Source organism: Silene latifolia, chromosome 9, assembly GCF_048544455.1.
Source record: "Silene latifolia isolate original U9 population chromosome 9, ASM4854445v1, whole genome shotgun sequence".
NCBI lineage: Eukaryota > Viridiplantae > Streptophyta > Magnoliopsida > Caryophyllales > Caryophyllaceae > Silene > Silene latifolia.
Genome location: NC_133534.1, coordinates 155,490,733 through 155,511,092, shown reverse-complemented (window position 1 = coordinate 155,511,092; position 20,360 = coordinate 155,490,733). Strand labels below are relative to the sequence as shown.

Here is a 20,360-nt window from a genome sequence, read left to right as displayed (position 1 = left end):
TGTCCATGTCTGGTTTCAGCAACTGATACCCTACCTTGCTGTTATAAGGATCCATACCTGCTCTGAAAATGTAATCCTTGAGTAAATGCTTGACCTGACATATTTTACGCCAAGCCCAGCTACTATTAGCTCCTGGTTCATACTCTTCCCAGTTGGAACTCTTGATGTAGATGGCATGCACCCACTTGACCCATAGGTGATCAGTCTTTTGAGCCACCCACCAAGCATACTTACCTATGGCCGCAAGATTCCAAGCATGAAAGTCTCTGATCCCTAAGCCCCCCTGCTTTCTTGCTCTGCACACTGTTTCCCAAGAAACCAGCATTGGGCTTTCCTTGCTATCATTACCATACCACAAGAAAGATCTGCAAATAGCCTCTAGTTTGCCAATGACAGTTTTGGGGAGGATAAAAATCCTAGCCCAATAACTGTGCAAAGAACTGAGCACGGCCTTAATCAAGATCAAACGTCCAGCATAAGAAAGCTTTCTTGAACCCAAGCTCCTGATCCTTTCAACTATCTTATCCACCAGTGCATTGCAATCCATTACAGACAGACGTTTTTGAGAAACTGTCACCCCCAAGTATTTGAATGGGACAGTTCCTCTTTGCATACCAGTGGCTTTCTCAATATCATTTACCAACTGAGTATCAATACCATTGTAATAAAAATTTGATTTACTGCAATTCATGGACAAACCAGAAGATTTTGAGAACATCTTAAAAGCATGGAGCATCAACCCTACAGAAGCTCTATCTCCTTTGCAGAAAAGGATAAGATCATCAGCAAAACATAAGTGGGACAGTTTGATTCTATTGCAGAGGGGGTGAAATTTGAAGCTGCTATGTTTTTGAATCACTGACAAAATTCTACTAAGATATTCTAGGCAAAGAGTGAAAAGCAGGGGTGATAAGGGATCCCCCTGTCTAAGTCCTCTTTTGCCTTTAAAATACCCAAAACTTTCACCATTAATAGACAATGTAAAGGAGGGAGTGGTGAAGCAATGAACCAGGAGCTTGATAAACTGATCAGGGAAACCAGTGGCTCTCAACATATCCTCTACAAAAGCCCATTCCACTGAATCATAGGCCTTTTGTAGGTCCAGTTTCATCAAGATTCTAGGAGAGCAACTCTTTCTCTTATACAATCGAATCAAATCCTGGCAAATCAAAATATTCCCAACAATATCCCTTCCTTTTACAAAAGCACTTTGAGAGGGGTTGATAATATGAGGTAGTACCTTCCCCAATCTAGTGCATATCACTTTAGAGAGGCATTTGTATATGGTGTTGCAACAGGCAATGGGCCTAAATTGCATAACATTTTCAGGAATAGGAACCTTTGGGATAAGAGTAATGATGGTTGCATTACACTGTTTCAAAACTTCCCCAGACTGATATGCACTCTGAACAGCAGTAATTACATCAGCTCCCACAACATTCCAGTTATCCATGAAAAACTGACTACTATACCCATCAGGGCCTGGGGCTTTTGTTCCTGGAATGCTCAACATAGCACTCCTAACTTCCTCCCCAGTGACAGGAGCAGTCAGTAACGCACAATGTTCAGGAGTCAAACAATTCCCAAATTTAGCAATCCTCTGGTTGAGAGGTTTCACACATTTAGAGGAGCCCAGCATAGTTTCATAATACTCCTCAAAAGCTCTCTGGATGGTTTCAGGGGTAGAGCATAAATGATTATTGACATCCTTAACCTGATACACTCTATTTTTAGCCCTTCTATGTTTAATGCTAGCATGAAAATAGGCCGTATTATCATCTCCATGCTGCATCCAGTCTCCCTTAGCTTTTTGTCTCAGAAACTGATCTCTGGCCTGCAATAATTCCTCTAAACTCCTTGCACAATCTCTTTCAGAGTTACATAACTCCTCATTTAGTGGATCATCAACCAACAATTTTTGGAAATGGTTCAGAGACAATTCAGCTACATGGGTAAGATTTTCAATGTCAGCAAAATGGTCTCTATTCAACACTTTTAACCCAGCTTTTAGCCCTCTCAACTTCTGGACTACTCTAAACATAGGAGTGCCCTTCACTGATTGTTGCCAACCAGTCTTAATAATCTCATGATAGTTAGGGGCCAAGGACCACATATTATAATACTTAAACGAACTCCCTTTCTTTTTCCTTTCTTCTTCAAGGTAAATGAGGCCTGGGCAATGATCAAACATGCCCTCGGGTAAAAAGTGAACATAACTATCAGAAAAGCTGTCCATCCAGTCATCATTGATGAACACCCTATCCAATCTGCTATAGACTTTGGATTGATGCTCATGCTTGTTGTTCCAGGTGAAGAAAGCCCCCTTCGCACTAAGATCAGAAAGCTGACAGTCCTGAATAGTCTGCAGCATAGGCCTAATCTCAGCATGAGAAATAGAAGCCCCACCTATTCTTTCATTAGCTGCCATCACAGAATTAAAATCCCCAGCAACAATCCATGGACCCTGAACCCTACTGTGATAATTCCTTAAACTATCCCATAGAGGAATCCTCTCAGCAGCTTTGTTCAAACCATACACAACAGTCATCCAGAAGTTAGTCCTTCTAATTTTGTCAGTCACCTGAAAGTGAATACTCTGAATCTGAACATCCAAGATATTAATATCATAGACAGTAGGTTCCCATAAAAGCCAAATGCGTCCACCTTTATGAAGAGAACTATTAGTGCAAATAGCCCAATGATCACCTAAATTATTCCTTACTTTATTACCATTACCACTTCTTATTTTAGTTTCTAACAAACCACATAACCCCACTTTATTTAATAGTAAACTTCTCTTTATTTCTTGTTGCTTTGTAGGGTTATTCATTCCTCTAACATTCCATACACAACACCTATCCATTGTCCACAGTAGGCTTGCTAGGACCACCTTTTTCAAACACTCTATTCTCAATTATCCCCAATCTTGTTTTCTGCAAGGATTGAGACAAGGATTCCATAAAAGACACTCCTCCTGGTGTTATGACACCTGGTGTAAACGTCCTCTTTTCACCCCTATCATTCCTCATCAGCCTGGTTAAGAATCTCCTAGGGAGGGAGCTCTCCACCAGTGGGATTGTAGGCACTACAACTGGAGTCATAACTACTGCAGTGGCATTGGGAGTCCTAGGTAGAGGAGCCTGCACAGGAACCTGTACAGATGCTTTCTGTACTGGTTTGGGAACAACTTTCTGCTGCTGCTGCACAGGTACTACCTTAGGTTTCCAGATTTTCCGACTCACAGGTTTGGTCATCCCCTTCCTACAGTTTTAAGCCAGATGTCCTAAGCCCTTACAAGCAGTACACTTCAAAGGAAGCCAATCATATACTACCTTAAGTTGCTTAGACACTCCATGTTCATTAAGAAATGTAATAACATCAGGGAATTCTTGACCAACATCCACCTCAATCATTATTCTAGCAAATCCTAAGAAATTCCTGTGAAAGGTAGCATCATCACACTTAATGAAACTGCCTACCACTCCACTTAATTTCTTCAGGCATTCTAGACCCCAATACTTGACATCCAATCCATATAATTTCATCCAGATTGGAATTCGTTTAACATCATGCTTGATTAACTCAGTATCCTGTGTCCATTCCTTAACAATAACAGGCTTATTATCGAAAAGTAAATGGCCATTATTCAGAACAAATTGTTGTTGTGCTTTAGTCTTAAATCTGACTAAGAAAATACCATTAGGCATGAAAGAAATTTTATCAATACCCTGAGCTTTCCATACGCGGTTGATAAACCCAGTGAGTACTGAACTCGGAGGATTCGCACCAAGCACATAACAGAAAACAGAGGATGACCAGAACTGTATCTCCCCGGCAACATCCTCCTTAGTAATTTGGATCATCGGTCGGTCAGTTGTTGTTGCTGGAATTTGCGGAACTGGTTCATCATGATAAATTTCTTCCTCCTCAAGTATCATCTCTAAGTCATCTTCAAGTTCCTGCGATGAAAATTGTAACTGTCTGTAATGTGATTTTCCTTTCTTAGATGAAGAATTCAGACTAATATCTACTGTTGTTTGTGAATTTTTCGTGTTTTTTTGATGTGATTTTGTTGAATTTTGAGGATTTTTGTTGTTTTTCTTAGATCTAGCCATTGCTTGAAGATTAAGCTAAACTAGCCATTGCTTGAAGATTTATTTGAAGTTTATAGCTTATTTTTGTAGTTTTTAGTCCATTAATGAACAATTTTATAAATATGAGTTAATTATGGTCAAATTATTAGTGAAGACTAAATTTTGAGTCCTAAGAGGTTAGGGTAATTAACTTATGCATAAATATGAATTTATGTAATTTTTGTGATTATAAAATGTTGAAATCACGCAAATCCGTAAAAACCGAGTAATATACGATATTGGCTAATTAAAGGCGATTTAGCATAAAATTGAACATGTTCATACATATTGTAATGCTGAATTTTCTTTATGATTGTCATAATTTTAATTTATGTAATTTTGAATTATGTAATTTTTACTTAGTATGGCCTTAGATTTTAATTGATATTTCCCGAAATGTATGGGAATATCGATTCGGTTGTACTTTTATTGTGATCTCGTATCACCGTTTTGTAATTTAATAGATTTATTTTATTTTAGTTACAAATGTATAATAGGAAATTATGTAATTTATCATGTAATTTTATTCATTCCGGAGTTCCTAAAGACGGATTTCTTCAAGAATGGCGATACATAAAGACGGTGTTACCTCGAGATGCGTGCCACAACCGAAGTTCAAGGGACCAATGGAGTTGGTTTCCGAATATGTAATAGTTAAATAGTTTTTCTATTTTAGGAAAGGCCATACTAGGATTTATTTATTTTTATGCTTGCATTTTATTTTATGTCACATGCATCGCTAAATCGCCATAACTAAAACATGCATCTTCTTTTATCGAGTTTATCGACCGTGTCAATTAGAATTATCGTAGTTCACCGCTTTAGTTCACTTAAAACGTGATAGATAATAAATTGACGTGACCTCTCGCTAAAACAATCAATTGAGACATAGCCTTACCAATTAGTAGAAACCATGAAAACCTATTTCGCGAGGGAGTGCACTCGGCCACACCGGGGTACAAACCTTGTTACGTAGGGGAAGTGGGTGATAAATGTCTATCCACCGAATTCATGTTGATAAGGGTTTCATCGGCCACACCGTGCCCAAATTAATATGGGTTTGGATCATGGACACATTTATTCGAAATTTGGATTGAACTCAACAAAAGTTTTTCGATGAGAGTTTTATCGGCCACACCGTCCCCTTGTTGAATGTGTTTTGGGCTAAAGATATATGGTAATGTAATATTATCGACCAAGAGTTCTAAAAGTATAATCGATTAAACGTTAATCCACCGAGTTATATTGATAAGGGTTTCATCGGCCACACCGTGCCCAAGTTAATATGAATTTGGGTCTTGGAATCATTTATCTAGTTGGGTAGAGGTCACTAGAAAAATGCATAAAACTTGTTTAAATCATACATTTTTACGAGTATTATTTTTAAAACGACATTTGATTTACTCCTTATATTTTTGTTTTGTAGACCACTTCTTTTTTCTCATAACAAATGGCAACACCAACTCCAAACGCCACACCTCTCGCTAGTTCATCATGGCTCCGATCCTTTATGGATCGATGTAAACTTGAAAAGAATGGGTCAAATTTCTCCGATTGGGATGCCCAACTCAAATTGGCCGCCCAAGGTGACGACAAGCTTCGTTACCTTATCGAGGCCTCTCCACCCGAACCTACTACTAGGTCGACCGCCGCCACTAGGGAAGCATATGAGGCTTACCAAAAGGAGTCCGCCGCAATGAAAAATGTCTTGATATTTGCGATGGAGGCGGACCTCCAAAGGAGAGCCTTTAAAATGGGTAATGCTAATGAGATTTACTCCAAGCTTGTGACAATGTTTTCACAAACTCCGCGGATCGTCCAATATGAGGCGGCCACGGCATTCTTTAATCTCGACTTCAAAGAGGGCCAAAAGGTTAGCCCTCATGTGCTCAAACTCATGGAGCTTGTCGAGACCTTGAAAATTCAAAAGGTTGAAATCCCCAAAGAACTCATTGTAGATAGGATTATACACTCCTTGTCCAAAGTCAAAGCATATGTTCAATTCCGGGTGAATTTTAACATGCATGACAAGGATGTGTCTCTTGAAGAATTGCACAAGTTACTTGTGCAAGCCGAAAGGGACATGGGGTTAAATGTGAACCCACCCAAGGATGTGCTTAACATAAGCACTAAGAGTAAGGGGAAATTCAAGAAGAATGGGAGGAAGGGTAAAAAGCAAGTTCCCACATTCACCAAAGCTAAGACTTGTGAAGCTAGGACTTCAAAAATCAAGAAGGGTCCTCTTGATAAATGCCATTATTGTAATGGTATGGGACATTGGAAAAGAAATTGTTCCAAATACCTTGGTGATATTAAGGCTGGAAAGATCACTCCAGTAGATAAATGACTATCCTTCTTTTATGTTTCTAATTCAACTATGGTATTATGATGCAAAGTTGTGATAATGTATCTCCCTTTTTATTGTAAATAGGGCCTCCACCAAGCAAAGACAAGGGAAAGGAAAAGCAAGCATGAGAAACCATCAAGAAGCTAGGGATAGCTTTCATGGAGCTTTGCTTTTCATTGTCTTATTTTATAATTATGTTTTGAATTTTAGAACCTTAAGTTTCCGTGTTCGACATGGAAAGGTATTTTGGATAATGGGTTGTATTTGGATAATGGTGACTTGGTTTGCAACCCAGGTCACCCGTTTTATCATTTTATCCGTTTGTTCTAAAATTCATGTTTAAATGCTTGTTCTTAGAAACATATAACTTAAAGTGATCTAATAGACAACTATAATGAAGGGTTTCATTATATGACCACATGCTTAAGGCTTGTGTATGATCATTTATAAAGTGGTGTTGAGTCTATGAACTCTCTTAAAGGAATGTCAATCACCAAGTACACATATGAAATCTATAACTATTAGTCTATCTATGAGATAGTTCTCCTTATACTTCAACATCATTATTTGTGTCTCATATGCTATCTTTGAATCTATAGTGTATTTATTCTAAAGATAGAGTGGGAGAAAAATGAGGACACAACACACAAGGCAAGATAAAGTTGTGTACTTGTGTAAATGAAGATCTACGCAAGAGAGAATGATTTGAATGAAGGTATATCTATTTACATAATATACCGAATAGATGAGATCTATGGTCTCAAGTTAGTTCTAATATGACTAAAGAGACCAAGTGAAGTAATCATAAGAGTATATTCTCAAGATAACTACACGAGGAGACCAAAAGAAAGTTTTGGAAGAAAAAATGACTAATGTAAAGTCTTAACAAGTTTTTGACTAAGTTTATGAAAATTTTGACCAATAGTTTCAAACCTTGAGATTTACTTAAGAGCCTAAATGAATCAAAGTTACATACTAGTTATGATCGAGTTGCAAAGATTGATATACCGATATCTTCAATGGCCAAGTTTTAACCACGCAAATGTCATTGCTTAACCTCATTATGAAATGGTTAAACCTCCTTCCGAAAGGGATATTTTGAAGGATGTGTATTAGATATTACTTATATTTAATAAATGACATTGCCACACATCATTATGACATGAGTGTGTTAGAGATTTAAAATCTCTTTCCGTAAGGTTAAAATGAGACCTCTTCGAAATAGGTATTTTGAAGGGATATGATGGGAACATATATGGTTTTATCTTAATAACTTGGCAATGCAATTTATATTTCAATTCTTAAAAAGTTTCGATTGAGAAGTCAATTTCGAAATATGTGGAATTGAGTGGGAGTTAGAAAATTATCATGTGAAGACATGGAATTTAGTGGGAGCTATCATCCTTTGAATGTTTACAACTCACCACTCATTAAAGAATGACGAGCGAACACCTTCCTTCTTAGAGGAAGTTTTGAGTTTTCAATTCTGGATGAAAATAAACTATGATGAATCCAATTACATCAAGGGATGTTGGATTAGTATTAAGAGATACACATCGTATCAACATACACATAGGTTATTCATATAGATGAAAATGGAATTGCCATTAGCAGTCATGGTCGTTCATTGAACCTATGAATGGTTGATCTCATGATTATTAGTAACTAATGTTTCCGCCATTAGAATGATCATGCACATGTCCAATGGTGAATCATATGCATAAGAGCATGATGATTCATTGGTAAGCCACAATAGAAACGTCATGAATTCTCAAGTAGAATCCGATGAGCGATTTCGGTGTTTGTCAGAATGCTCTTATATGTGTCAAGAGGTTGCGCATATTAATGAAAATCCGAGCACATGTAAGGATTTATGAGAATCCTAAATCTTTCAATCCTAGAAAGAGAAATAAGAAGTTTTGGAAAGATACTTAGTTGAGTAAGAAGTTACTCAAAACTAATCTTTCCTAACTATGCTAGGACTTGTGAGAAGTGCTAGACCAATCGTCTTGACAAATTGTTGTAAGACTCTGCAAAACATATACCTAGTACATTAAGTGTGGATGGAGTACTAGTTGATCAGTACAAGTTATATCATTCACCACAAATTCGTTCGTTATGTGATAATCGATAAGAAAGTTCTTTCAAGATAAAGAACCAAAACCAAGGTCGGGAACCTTGATGTGTACTTGGTAAGGTTCATGCTATGAGAGAGAACATGAATGTAAAGGAAAATGCGATTATAAGAAGTTTGAACACATGGACACATGGCATGTTAAACTTCTATTGCAATCAATAAGTGTTTACACTTACGATATACATCACAAGGTTGTAATATGATATTGACTACCCGAGTGTGATGTCGACATTTGTCGTTTGAGTTATTATTAACTCACCTTGTACATTGTTACATCCAAACGGGTTGTGGAGACAATTGAACCCCGTTAAAGTGAACACGGATTAACATTGTATTTGCCCATAGTTACTTGTATGAGGTGACGTCTCGAAGTGACTAGAGTGTGATGCGATTGATGGCAAGTTCAAGTGCTATAGAGTCATGTGAGATGACTAGTCGATCACATAGGCAGACTGTTAGGAACATTTTGTCGGGCCTAATGACCGCTTATAGAGTTCTGGAAAATTTATATAGCCTGGTCGTGGCGAGAGCTACTATAGTATTCAAACGAGTCGATTCTTTTGACTAAAGACTGTTCGCCTAAGATGGCACAGTTTCAGATTAACTTTGATTTGTGTTACTACGACCTTCGTAAATGGGGTCAAATGGGCATATTTTGGGTTATGATGGCTGTGGCTAGTCGAAGGGAATGAGTGCGATAGGAATTGTCCACCCCTAGTCAGGGTTATAACAATATCTCAGGGCCACTCGAGGAGTAATGAACTGGAAATGCGTGGCCACGCTCAGATTGTATCCATGGTAGATAAATCCGGTCAATCAGTTATTCTCCAGATCGAGGAAACCACTCTCGATATGATCACTTGCAAGTACGTCCTGAAAGACACCTTGCAATGAGTGGGAGATAGTAATAGTCAAGAGAATTGGTGATGCACACTTGTCGAGGACAAGTGGGAGATTGTTGGAATATGTGTCCTCCGACAATAATGCGATCACGACTGTTGATCATGATGATCACATGTTTAAATCTCATTATAAAGAATACAATTGGGAAGTAATATTTTACTGTCAACTGATCAACATATTTCGGTAATGATTGGTGACTAGAGTTTGACATTCTGCGTCGTGCGACGGTGGTGATCAGTTGATCCCCTAGGTCATACCTATAGGGCAACACTCTTAATTGATCATTTAATTAATCGTATAATGTTACGAGTTAATTAAATTACTTGAAAATTGACGGACGATTTTGGAAGTAAAATTTACGTATCACATTGAAATTGATTAAATGAGATACGGTCTGAGTAATTGAATCGTATCATTACTCGGATGAAATAATTGTTTAAGGTAACAATTGAATTGAATGAATTATTATAAATACAAATTGTTGTGATTTATAAATTGGTAAATTATTTTGGTACAAGTAATTATGAATTACTAAGTCGATTTTTCTATATGACGTATTTTTATTAATACGTTGATTTTTAATATGTTAAAAATACATAACAAATTTATGTGACATATGACATGTGACATAAGACAAATTGACAAAAATAAAATGGATCCCATATTATCCAATGTGCCGAAAATTGGAGGAGTATTAAGCTAAATATCGTGTTTATATTTTTAGTGGTAAACATAATGATTACTTGCTTTAGTAGCAATGCAACCCTAGTTTACCTTGTGAAGATAAACAAGTGCATGTATTGGCTCCCTCCACCCCCTACTCCACCCGGTTTTGAGAAGAGGAAAACCACTTTGTTTTTCCTCTTAATTTTACCTAATATACAATAATGTTATTGTATTATTTATTCATACTTTTCACTCATCTAAAATAAGAATTCTAGAGAGATAATAAGCTTCCTTCTTCCTCTCCCATAAACCGAAAATATTAAGTGTTATATAATATTTTTGGGTCATTTTCTACAAGATTAATATTGTACTAGTTCTTATAATATTAATTTTAATTAAGAGTAAGCCTTGGGTATTAAGCTTTGGGAGAGATCCTACACTTGGATCTTAGTTCTTCCATTAAAGGAAAGGACAAGAACAAGAGAGAAAGGTGATCTCTCTTGTGCCCTATTAACCGAAAATCACAATGTAAGAATAATGTTTCTTCCTTATTTTGTTTTAATGTTTGCATGCATAAGATCAATCTTTAATTTTATGACAAATTAAATTAAAACATATATGAATATGTACGTATATTGATCTACTTTTCCTTCAATGGTATGCTAATTTTAGGATTGTAGTTAATAAATGGGTCAAAATAGGTGAATTTGGCTAGTGAAGTTCAAGGGTAAAAAGACGAGAAAGGGGGATTTTCCTCTCCACATGTGTGACCACCATAAACCGAATGTGTATAGGTACTAATTGATAAATGTCATGCTTATGCAAATTGATGTTACATGTCTTATAAGGAGTACTACTCTCATCCTAGAATGAAACTGATCATGAATGTCTTCAGTTGATTAAGCTCTATACCTCAGTAATTTTGAGTAGGTTGCCGATATTAAGTCAAGTCTATTCGTTCAGTAGAAATTAAATAAAAAAAATCGTAGATTATGCAGCGATTGTACAAGAACGGCATTGGCAATGGAAGGCTTGGGCGAAAAAAATAAAAGCACAGACGCGGTTTCATCATTGTTATCTAACCGTTCCGACTCGACCTAATATGCAAAAGAAGACATATTTTTGTATTTTTTTCAAATTTCTAAATTTTTTTGGTGTTCTTTTTTAAGTGGAAAAGAATGAACAATGCATACAGAAATGCAAGAAACATGCAAACTAAAATGCAATAAAATGCATATGGATGCAAACAAAGACAGATGCATACCCTCCCCAAACCAAATCACACAATGCCCTCATTGTGTGCAGCAAACAACCATCAGCGGTGTAAAATATAAGGGAAAGGGATATGCAAACGAGATGAATACAAATAAAGTAAAGCATAAGAAAGGAAACTTACAATTTATACAAAAATGACCTCCCCAAACCAGTAGAAACTAAGAGGAGGATGTGGACAGCGTGCCACTAATCAGCAACATTCATCTAAGTGTGTGTGAAAGTAGGCGCTCAAGGCCCTTAGAAGCTTATCATAAATCGGCGCAGTGCTACACAAAAGGATAAGTAGAACCAAGATAAAATGCGAGCATATAAAATCAATGTTAGAGTCTGTCTCAACTTTCTGGAATTTCTTTGAGAGCTCTCATAGAAATCCACCAAATTATTCCACCCATCAGCTAAGCATGGAACATCAAAGCTCAAACCATAAGGCACAAAAGACAAACAACTAACTCCCACAAAGACAACATGCATAGACGGGTTTTCTATGTGAGTTGAAGGAGTCAAGTGCGCAATAGGAGAAGGTGAGTAGTCATCCCAAATACAAGGAGTGGTAAAGTCAATTATGTCAACGGGATCTCCCATAATAAACTCATCTATTATATCGTCATATATATCCCATTTGACCTTAGACCTTCCAATCGCACATTCTTGTTGGAATATGTGTCCTCCGACAATAATGCGATCACAACTGTCGATCATGATGATCACATGTTTAAATCGCATTTTAAGAATACATGTGGGATGTAATATTTTACAGTCAACTGGTCCACACATATCGGTAATGATTGGCTGACTAGAGTTTGACATTACTGTCGTACGACGATGGTGAGCAGTTGATCCTCTTAGGTCATACCTAAAGGGTAACACTCTTAAATGATCATTTAATTAATCGTATGTCGATACGGGTTAGTTAAAATGCTTAAAATTGACGGACGATTTTGTGAGTATTATTGACGTGTCTTATTGTAATTCGATTAAATAAAGATACGGTTTAAGTAATCAAATTGTTTTATTACTTGGATAAAATTATTGTTTATGAAACAATTGAAACTGAATGAATAATTTATTATAAATACAAGACGTTGTGATTTATAATTGATAAACCATTTTTAGTACAAGTAATTATGAATTACTAAGTCGATTTTTGTACATGACCTATTTTTATTAATACGTTGATTTTTAATATGTTAAAAATACATGACAATTTCACATGACTAGTAACATGTGACAATTGACAAATAACAAATATAAAATGGACTTTCCATTTTATATAAGTGCCGAAATGGAGGGAGTATTAGGTTTAAATTATGTTAATTATGTTTAAGTGGAAAGCATAATTATAAAACCTAATTCATAGCCATGCACACCTAGTTGCTTTTGTGAAGAGTATCTTGGTCATGGATTGGCCCTTGCCACCCCCCTCCCCCCCCCCCCCCCTCCCCCTCCTCCATACCCGGTTTTCAAAGGGCAATGATAGAGAGTTTTCTCTTTAATTATTCATTCACAACTTTAATTATTTTCTAGGGGTAAGAAAATAAAAATTCTCTCTAACTTATGAAAGCTTAGAGAAATAAAATCTCTCAATATTCATCCTCTCTTGGCCGAAATTTCAAGAGGACAAAAACAAATATTTTGGGTCAATTTTAGTAAGATTATTATTATTCTAGAGTAAGTAATATTAATCTATTAAGAGGTTATCTTGGGTATTCATCTTTGGGAGGGATTCGAAGCTTGATTCTTTGTTCATCCATATAAGGAAAGCTCAAGAACAAGTAAGAAGGAGATCTTACTTGTGCACTTTAATCTGAAACTCCCATAGTAAGAAAGACGATTTCTTCTCTATTTCTAATTATGTTTGCATGCATAAGATCTAGATTTAATTTTATGACTAAAAAAATTTGAACATATATGAATATGTAAATTAGTGAGATTAATAATTCTAACAAGCGGTATCATGAGCCTTAAGTTGTTTGCATGTAAATCGGTTTATAGTTTTTCCGAGTTATATGATTAACATACAAAACTAATTACTTGGTTTTATGAAGATAAACCTTAAAATAAATTTGCATGCTAAAAGTTTCTGGTCCTAAGTGATTTTTAGGAAATTTTGGTTTATTTATGGATTTTATTGTTCATTTTATATAATAATGGCATTAAAATGTGATTTTTATGATAAAAATGTCATTTTTGGACTAAAAATAGCTAAACTTCGATTTTTTCAGTGGTTTTTGGATATGTTTTCACATATATTATCAACTGATGGCCTTTAAATTTTCATGATAAAGTGAGTTGCTTTGCTCGAAATATGGATTTTTCAAGTTAAAATTGTATTTAAATTGGTAAATAGGTTAATATGAGTTATATTTCGAATCTGGTCATGGAAATTTAGTATGTTGTCACATACAATTTTACAAGATGTGTGTAAAATATTTGGCTGTAATGAAGTCTTTATGCATGATTTATGAATTTTTGATGAAAAATTACATAAATAGTGACTTTAATTAGTAAAAATGCTAAAACATACTTCATGACTAAGGAAAAATGTCACATATTGCATTTTATCATATATTTTAGATCTAAAAATGAAAAGTTGGTAAAAATAATTTTTCTCATATTTTTTATGGTCATAATTGTTAAAATCGATAAACCGCAACATTGTTTTTCTCGATAAATTTTTAAAATATTTAACCTAAGTTTTTGAACATTATGAGTGTCATGGTATTTTTTCAGAATGTTCATGAGTTTTAAATTTCAAATTTTGAAATTATTTGAAATTTTTATGATTTAATTTGAAGTTTATGGCATATTTTTGTATTTTAGGTCCATTTATGAACAATATTAAGAAATCTAGGTTAATTATTGTCAATATGTTTGTGGAGACTAATTTTGAGTCCTAAGTTGGTTAGGATAATTAACTTGTACATAAATATGAATTTATGTAATTATTGTGATTTTAAAAGGTTAAATCACGGAAATCCGTAAAAACCGATTAATATACGATATTGGCTCCTTTAAGGCGATTTAGCATAAAATTGGGCATGTTCATACATATTATAATGCTGCATTTTATTTATGATTGTCATATTTTAATTTTATGTAATTTTTGAATTATGTAATTTTACTTAGTATGGCCTTAGTTTTAATTGGTATTACCCGAAATGTATGGGAATATCGATTCGGTTGTAATTTATTGTGATCTCGTATCACCGTTTTGTAATTTAATAGATTTATTTTATTTTAATTATAAATGTATAATAGGAAATTATGTAATTTATTTATTCCGGAGTACCTTGAAGACGGTGCCATTCGAGAAGGCGATCCATCAAAGAGAGCATTGCCTTGAAATACGTGCCAAGACCGAAGTTCAAGGGACCAAAGGAGTTGGTTTCCGAATTTGTAATAATTTATTAGATTTACTATTTCGGAGGCCATACTAGGATTTTATTTATGCTTTGCATATTATTTATATGTTGCATGCATCGCTAAATCGCCATAACTAACCATGCATTATCATTTAATCGAGTTTATCGACCGTGTCAATTACAAGTATCGTAGTTCACCGCTTTAGTTCACTTAAAACGTGATAGATAATAAATTGACATGACCTCTCGCTAAAATACACAATTGAGACTTAGCCTTACCAAAAAGTAGAAACCATGAAAACCTATTTCATGAGGGAGTGCACTCGGCCCTACCGGGATACAAACCTTGTTACGTAGGGAAAGTGGGTGATAATGTCTACCCACCGAATTTATAAAGATAAGGGTTGTATTCGGCTTTACCGATGCCCAAGTTGATGTAAATTTGGATCATGGACATATTTATTCGAATTTTGGGTTGAACTCAACGAAAGTATTCTCGACGGTTGCCGGATGTGTTTCGGGCTAAAGATAAATATTAATGTAATTTTATCGACCAAGAGTTCTAAAAGTAGAATCGATTAAAGAGTTAATCCACCGAGTTATATTGATGAGGGTTGTATTCGGCTTTCCCGATGCCCAAGTTAGTATGAATTTGGATCTTGGAATCATTTATCATAGTTGGGTAGAGGTCACTATGTAAATGCTGGACTTGTTATTTACAAGTATTAATAAAGCGATGAATGTTAAGTTTTCCACTATTCCGTTATCATATTGTTCTATTTCTTTACCACAATTCATATACGATATCAATTTGATTTTTGATTCAAATCTCCATTAAAACAACGTAACTAAAGACAAAATTTGAATTTTTTTCTTCTAAAAAAACCTCGTATTAACCATTGTAAAGATCTCTTGTGAAGAGTATAGATGAAAGTTATTCGTGATCAAAAGGGTTTTTGATTTTTGACTAACAAAACTACTTACAATAAATTGGTTCTCATATGCTTAATTGAGTTAAGTACTTTGAAACGTTGAATGATTTTGGTGACTCGATTTGTTGGAAATCGTAATAGACCAAAATACCGCAACCACTTCAATGAAAGTTTTAAGACTAAACGAATAAAATGAAGAGTAGTCTTCATGAAATTCAATTTGGCTTCTCTAAGCAAAGACTCATTGATATGAGTGGGAGCATTCTCTTAAACCGTTAAGAAAAGGACGAAGTTCAAAGAAGTACAATTAGAATGAAATTGATACAAGGTAATGTTAAAAGTAAAGTTATTGAGAATATTGATACTAAATCTATAAATCCCGACCGATAAATTTTCCATTGTCTTAATTGTTGGACGCTAGAAATGAAACTACCCCAAATTTTTGAAGAATCAACAAGTTAGTTGTGGGACATCTAATGGGACCTTCTTCTTTAAATGTTTATTTGATTAACATAAATTTTGCTAGTACCACTTCGTCAATTTTAGAAACACGTGGAGGTTTTCATCATTGTATTTGATACATAGGATGATTAGAATATGACGACTAGCAACAATGATGTTGAGAGATAGAGTTATTGTGTACTCAATCTAGTTTTTGGGTTTAGAGTTGTACTTAATTGTGACTATTAAGTGCATAAACCCTAAATAAGAATATAAACTTGTTAAGATGCAAAAGAGGTTTCACTTTTGTGATCCTATACACCATGATTTGATGTATGGCTAACCCATTATCAAAGTAATCATATTCTAAACCAAACTAGAATGATATATCATGAAGATGATGCAAGACTCAAATTGGTAACCCAAGATTAAACCTTAGATTCTGGAATGATGAACGCAAAGAGTTATCGAGTACTCTTGAAACCATTAGATCTTATGGTATATGCGTATCTTGTATTCAAAGCAAGATGTCTCGTGCTTTTGGTTGAAAAGGAGATCGAGGTTGTAAATCATTGATCCAAAATAGGTTGATCATTTTCTTTTACCAAGGATTTAGGTTGACACTAATGTGTTCACTTAATAAGGTAAATAGAGAAATATTTGAAGAAGTTCAAAGAGTTCAAAGAATCACGATTTAATCGTGATGGGATTATCAAAGTGAAGACTTTGATATAAGCCAAAGGAAATGTGATATAGTATCACAAATTAATCTCTCTTAGCACGCATTATGGGGTAATGTGTGGTTGGATGAAGAATTCAAACGCTATTCGATATGGTTTGGACTTCAATCAAGTTACTTTGAGTTACTTGATCTTATTTTGGGGATATTATCATTTTTCTAAGGTGTTTTTCCACTAAATCTAAACGAATCATATGAGATATGAAATGGTAGGGTACCATGTTTGTAAGTTTTCAAAAAAAATAGATGCTCATTTTTCCTTACTATAATCACGAGTACAACAGGTTTGTGGCTCGTGAAGCTGTCTTTCTAGAATACAAGTTTATTTCCAGAAGACAGAGTGGGAGAAATTTTTCAAGAGCCACAAAGAATCTTATGTCGCAAGAAACTGGTCTTTCTGGGCTACATGAGACGTTTTGTGTAAGATGTTGTTTCTTCAAAACCTAGGAGGTTAAAGTCATCACTTGTTGAAGATAATGAATTCATGTTACTTTTAAGAAAGTAATGAGCTTACAACTTACAAAGAAATTGTTTGATTCAAGTTAATTACTTCTGGAAAGTAATAAACATTGACTTACATGACAGTGTTTAAGTCACAACTCAATACAAGGCTTAGAGCCATGAAAATCCGAAATAAATTCCAAGTGGAATTGTTGGATATCAAAGAGTGATATCAAAGCTTGATTTGTGGAAAAGGGTTTTGCACTAGTTGAAATGCTTAAGTCTATTTGGATCTTCTTAGGGATTGTGTTTCATTATGAGATGCATAGCAAGTGAATCTAAAACCCACTTCATTAATTAGAAGGAATGTATTCAATACATGTCATGAGTTTTGTAGATTCTTGCAATCCTAGGATAATGTGAAACTTAAGAGAGGGTCTTAAGTAGGACATCAATGAGTTGGAATCAATGTTTTGATCATGTTATAAAACTTTTCTCGATAAGTCGAGAAATTGTGTTTATACAAGGAGTTTAGTGGGAGTTACGGAAATTTTAATTAGTCTAATATATGGATGACATATTGATCATTGGGAATGATTTAAGACTTGGAGTAATATAATACATCTTTAATATCTAGATTTATGTAGATAAATCCACATGATATTAGCGTCAAATAAGAAGTCTTATGTTGATAAGATTCATGACTAGTTCAATCAAGTTGAACATATTTGATTGATTCCATTTGCTTCCGCTGCCGAATCAATTAAATTGGAAATGATGTATAACACTTCATATACTTTGAGTATGATGAATTGTTTCAAATCGAATTTAAGTAATAGTTACCAAGTAAGCCATAAAGATTACCCTTAAGTGCTTGCAGAAGCATTAAGGATGTAAAGCAAAGTGTTTTTGATGCAATTTTGTGTAAGGGTGTTACACAAATGACAATTGACAATTGAGATTGCGCATGGTTTCCGACAAAACCATAATCAAAACACATTAGGATGGTTAAGATTCCATTGTGGCTATGTTACTTAAGAAATAGATTTGCTAGAATCGTTCTAGGCAATAAAGAACAATGAGAGATATTAACACGGAAATTGAGTATACTTGCAATCATGAGATGTGCAAGAAGGATGAGTCCCGCACACTGTGAAAAAAGTGGGAGCTATTCTAAGGCTAGAGGGCCTATGTCTAGATTAGATCTAGACACGTACTCGGAAAGTTTTGTAATGCAAATGTATACATTACAAAGGAAAACGAGTATGTAGTAAGGTTGAGTAAGGTACAATAAGTTGATAAAACCTACTAACCAAAGCCTTCTCATAGGCTTAACATGATAAGTCATGTCATATGTCATTTCAATTGCATTGAGATGAACAACTACATATAAGATGAAAACGAATTATAAAAATATGAAGTAGTAATCAGGTATTGACTATTCATATGTGATAAACACATTTGTCGTTCGAGTTTTTAAATCTAAAAACTACTTTATACTTTTTTTACATCCAAACGGGTTGTAGAGACAATATTAAACTCCGATAAAGTGAACCTGGATTAACATGGTATTCGCCCATAGTCACATGTATGAGGTGACATCTCGAAGTGACTAGAGTGTGATGTGATTGAGGGAAAGTTCAAGTGCCATAGAGTCATGTGAGATGACTAGTCGATCACATAGGCAGACTGTTAGGAACACTTTGTCGGGCCTTATGACCGCTTATAGAGTTCTGGCAAATTTATATAGCCTGGTCGTGGCGAGAGCTACTATAGTATTTTAATGAGTCGATTCTTTTGACTAAAGACTGTTCTCCTAAGGTGGCACAGTTTCAGATTAACTTTGATTTGTGTTAATACGACCTTCGTAAATGGGGTCAAATGGGCATATTTTGGGTTATGATGGCTGTGGCTAGTCGAAGGGACTAAGTGTGATAGGAATTGTCCACCCCTTGTCAGGGTTATAACAATATCTCAGGGCCACTCGAGGAGTAATGAACTGGAAATGCGTGGCCACGCTCGGAAGGTATCTATGGTAGATAATTCAGGTCAATCAGTTATTCTCCAGATCGAGGAACCCACTCTCGATATGATCACTTGCAAGTACGACCTGAAAGACAAGTTGCATTGAGTAGGAGATAGTAATAGGACAAGAGAATTGGTGACGCACACTTGTCGAGGACAAGTAGGAGGTTGTTGGAATATGTGTCCTCCGACAATAATGCGATCACAATTGTCGATCATGATGATCACATGTTTAAATCTCATTTTAAGAATACATGTGGGATGTAATATTTTACAGTCAACTGGTCCACACATATCGGTAATGATTGGCTGACTAGAGTTTGACATTACTGTCGTGCGACGGTGGTGATCATTTGATCCCTAGGTCATACCTAAAGGGTAACACTCTTAATTGATTATTTAATTGATCGTATGTCGATACGGGTTAATTAAATTGCTTAAAATTGACGGACGATTTTGTGAGTATTATTGCCGTGTCTTATTGTAATTCGATTTAATAAAGATACGGTCTAAGTAATCAAATTGTTTTATTACTTGGATAAAATTATTGTTTACGAAACAATTAAAACTGAATTAATAATTTATTATAAATACAAGACGTTGTGATTTATAATTGATAAACCATTTTTGGTACAACTAATTATGAATTACTAAGTTGATTTGTGTACATGACGTATTTTTATTAATACGTTGATTTTTAATATGTTAAAAATACATGACAATTTCACATGACTAGTAACATGTGACAATTGACAAATGACAAATATAAAATGGACTTTCCATTTTATATAAGTGCCGAAATGGAGGGAGTATTAGGTTTAAATTATGTTAATTATGTTTAAGTGGAAAGCATAATCATAAAACCTAATTCATAGCCATGCACCTAGTTGCTCTTTTGTGAAGAGTATCTTGGTCATGCATTGGCCATTGCCCCCCCCCCCCCCCATACCCGGTTTCAA

At 35.0% G+C, this 20,360-nt stretch overlaps 1 protein-coding gene across 1 annotated transcript; it reads right to left on the bottom strand.

Annotated features, from left to right (window-relative positions):
• Positions 1-3,269: 3,269 nt before the first annotated feature.
• Positions 3,270-4,115, bottom strand: LOC141601798 (uncharacterized). The gene has a single exon (XM_074422102.1). The coding sequence runs from the start codon at positions 4,113-4,115 to the stop codon at positions 3,270-3,272; it is 846 nt and encodes a 281-aa protein (XP_074278203.1).
• Between the last annotated feature and the right edge of the window lie 16,245 nt (positions 4,116-20,360).

Excerpts from the sequence above, each read along its gene's own strand:
- LOC141601798 (XM_074422102.1), bottom strand. The coding sequence starts at position 4,115 with ATGGCTAGATCTAAGAAAAACAACAAAAATCCTCAAAATTCAACAAAA.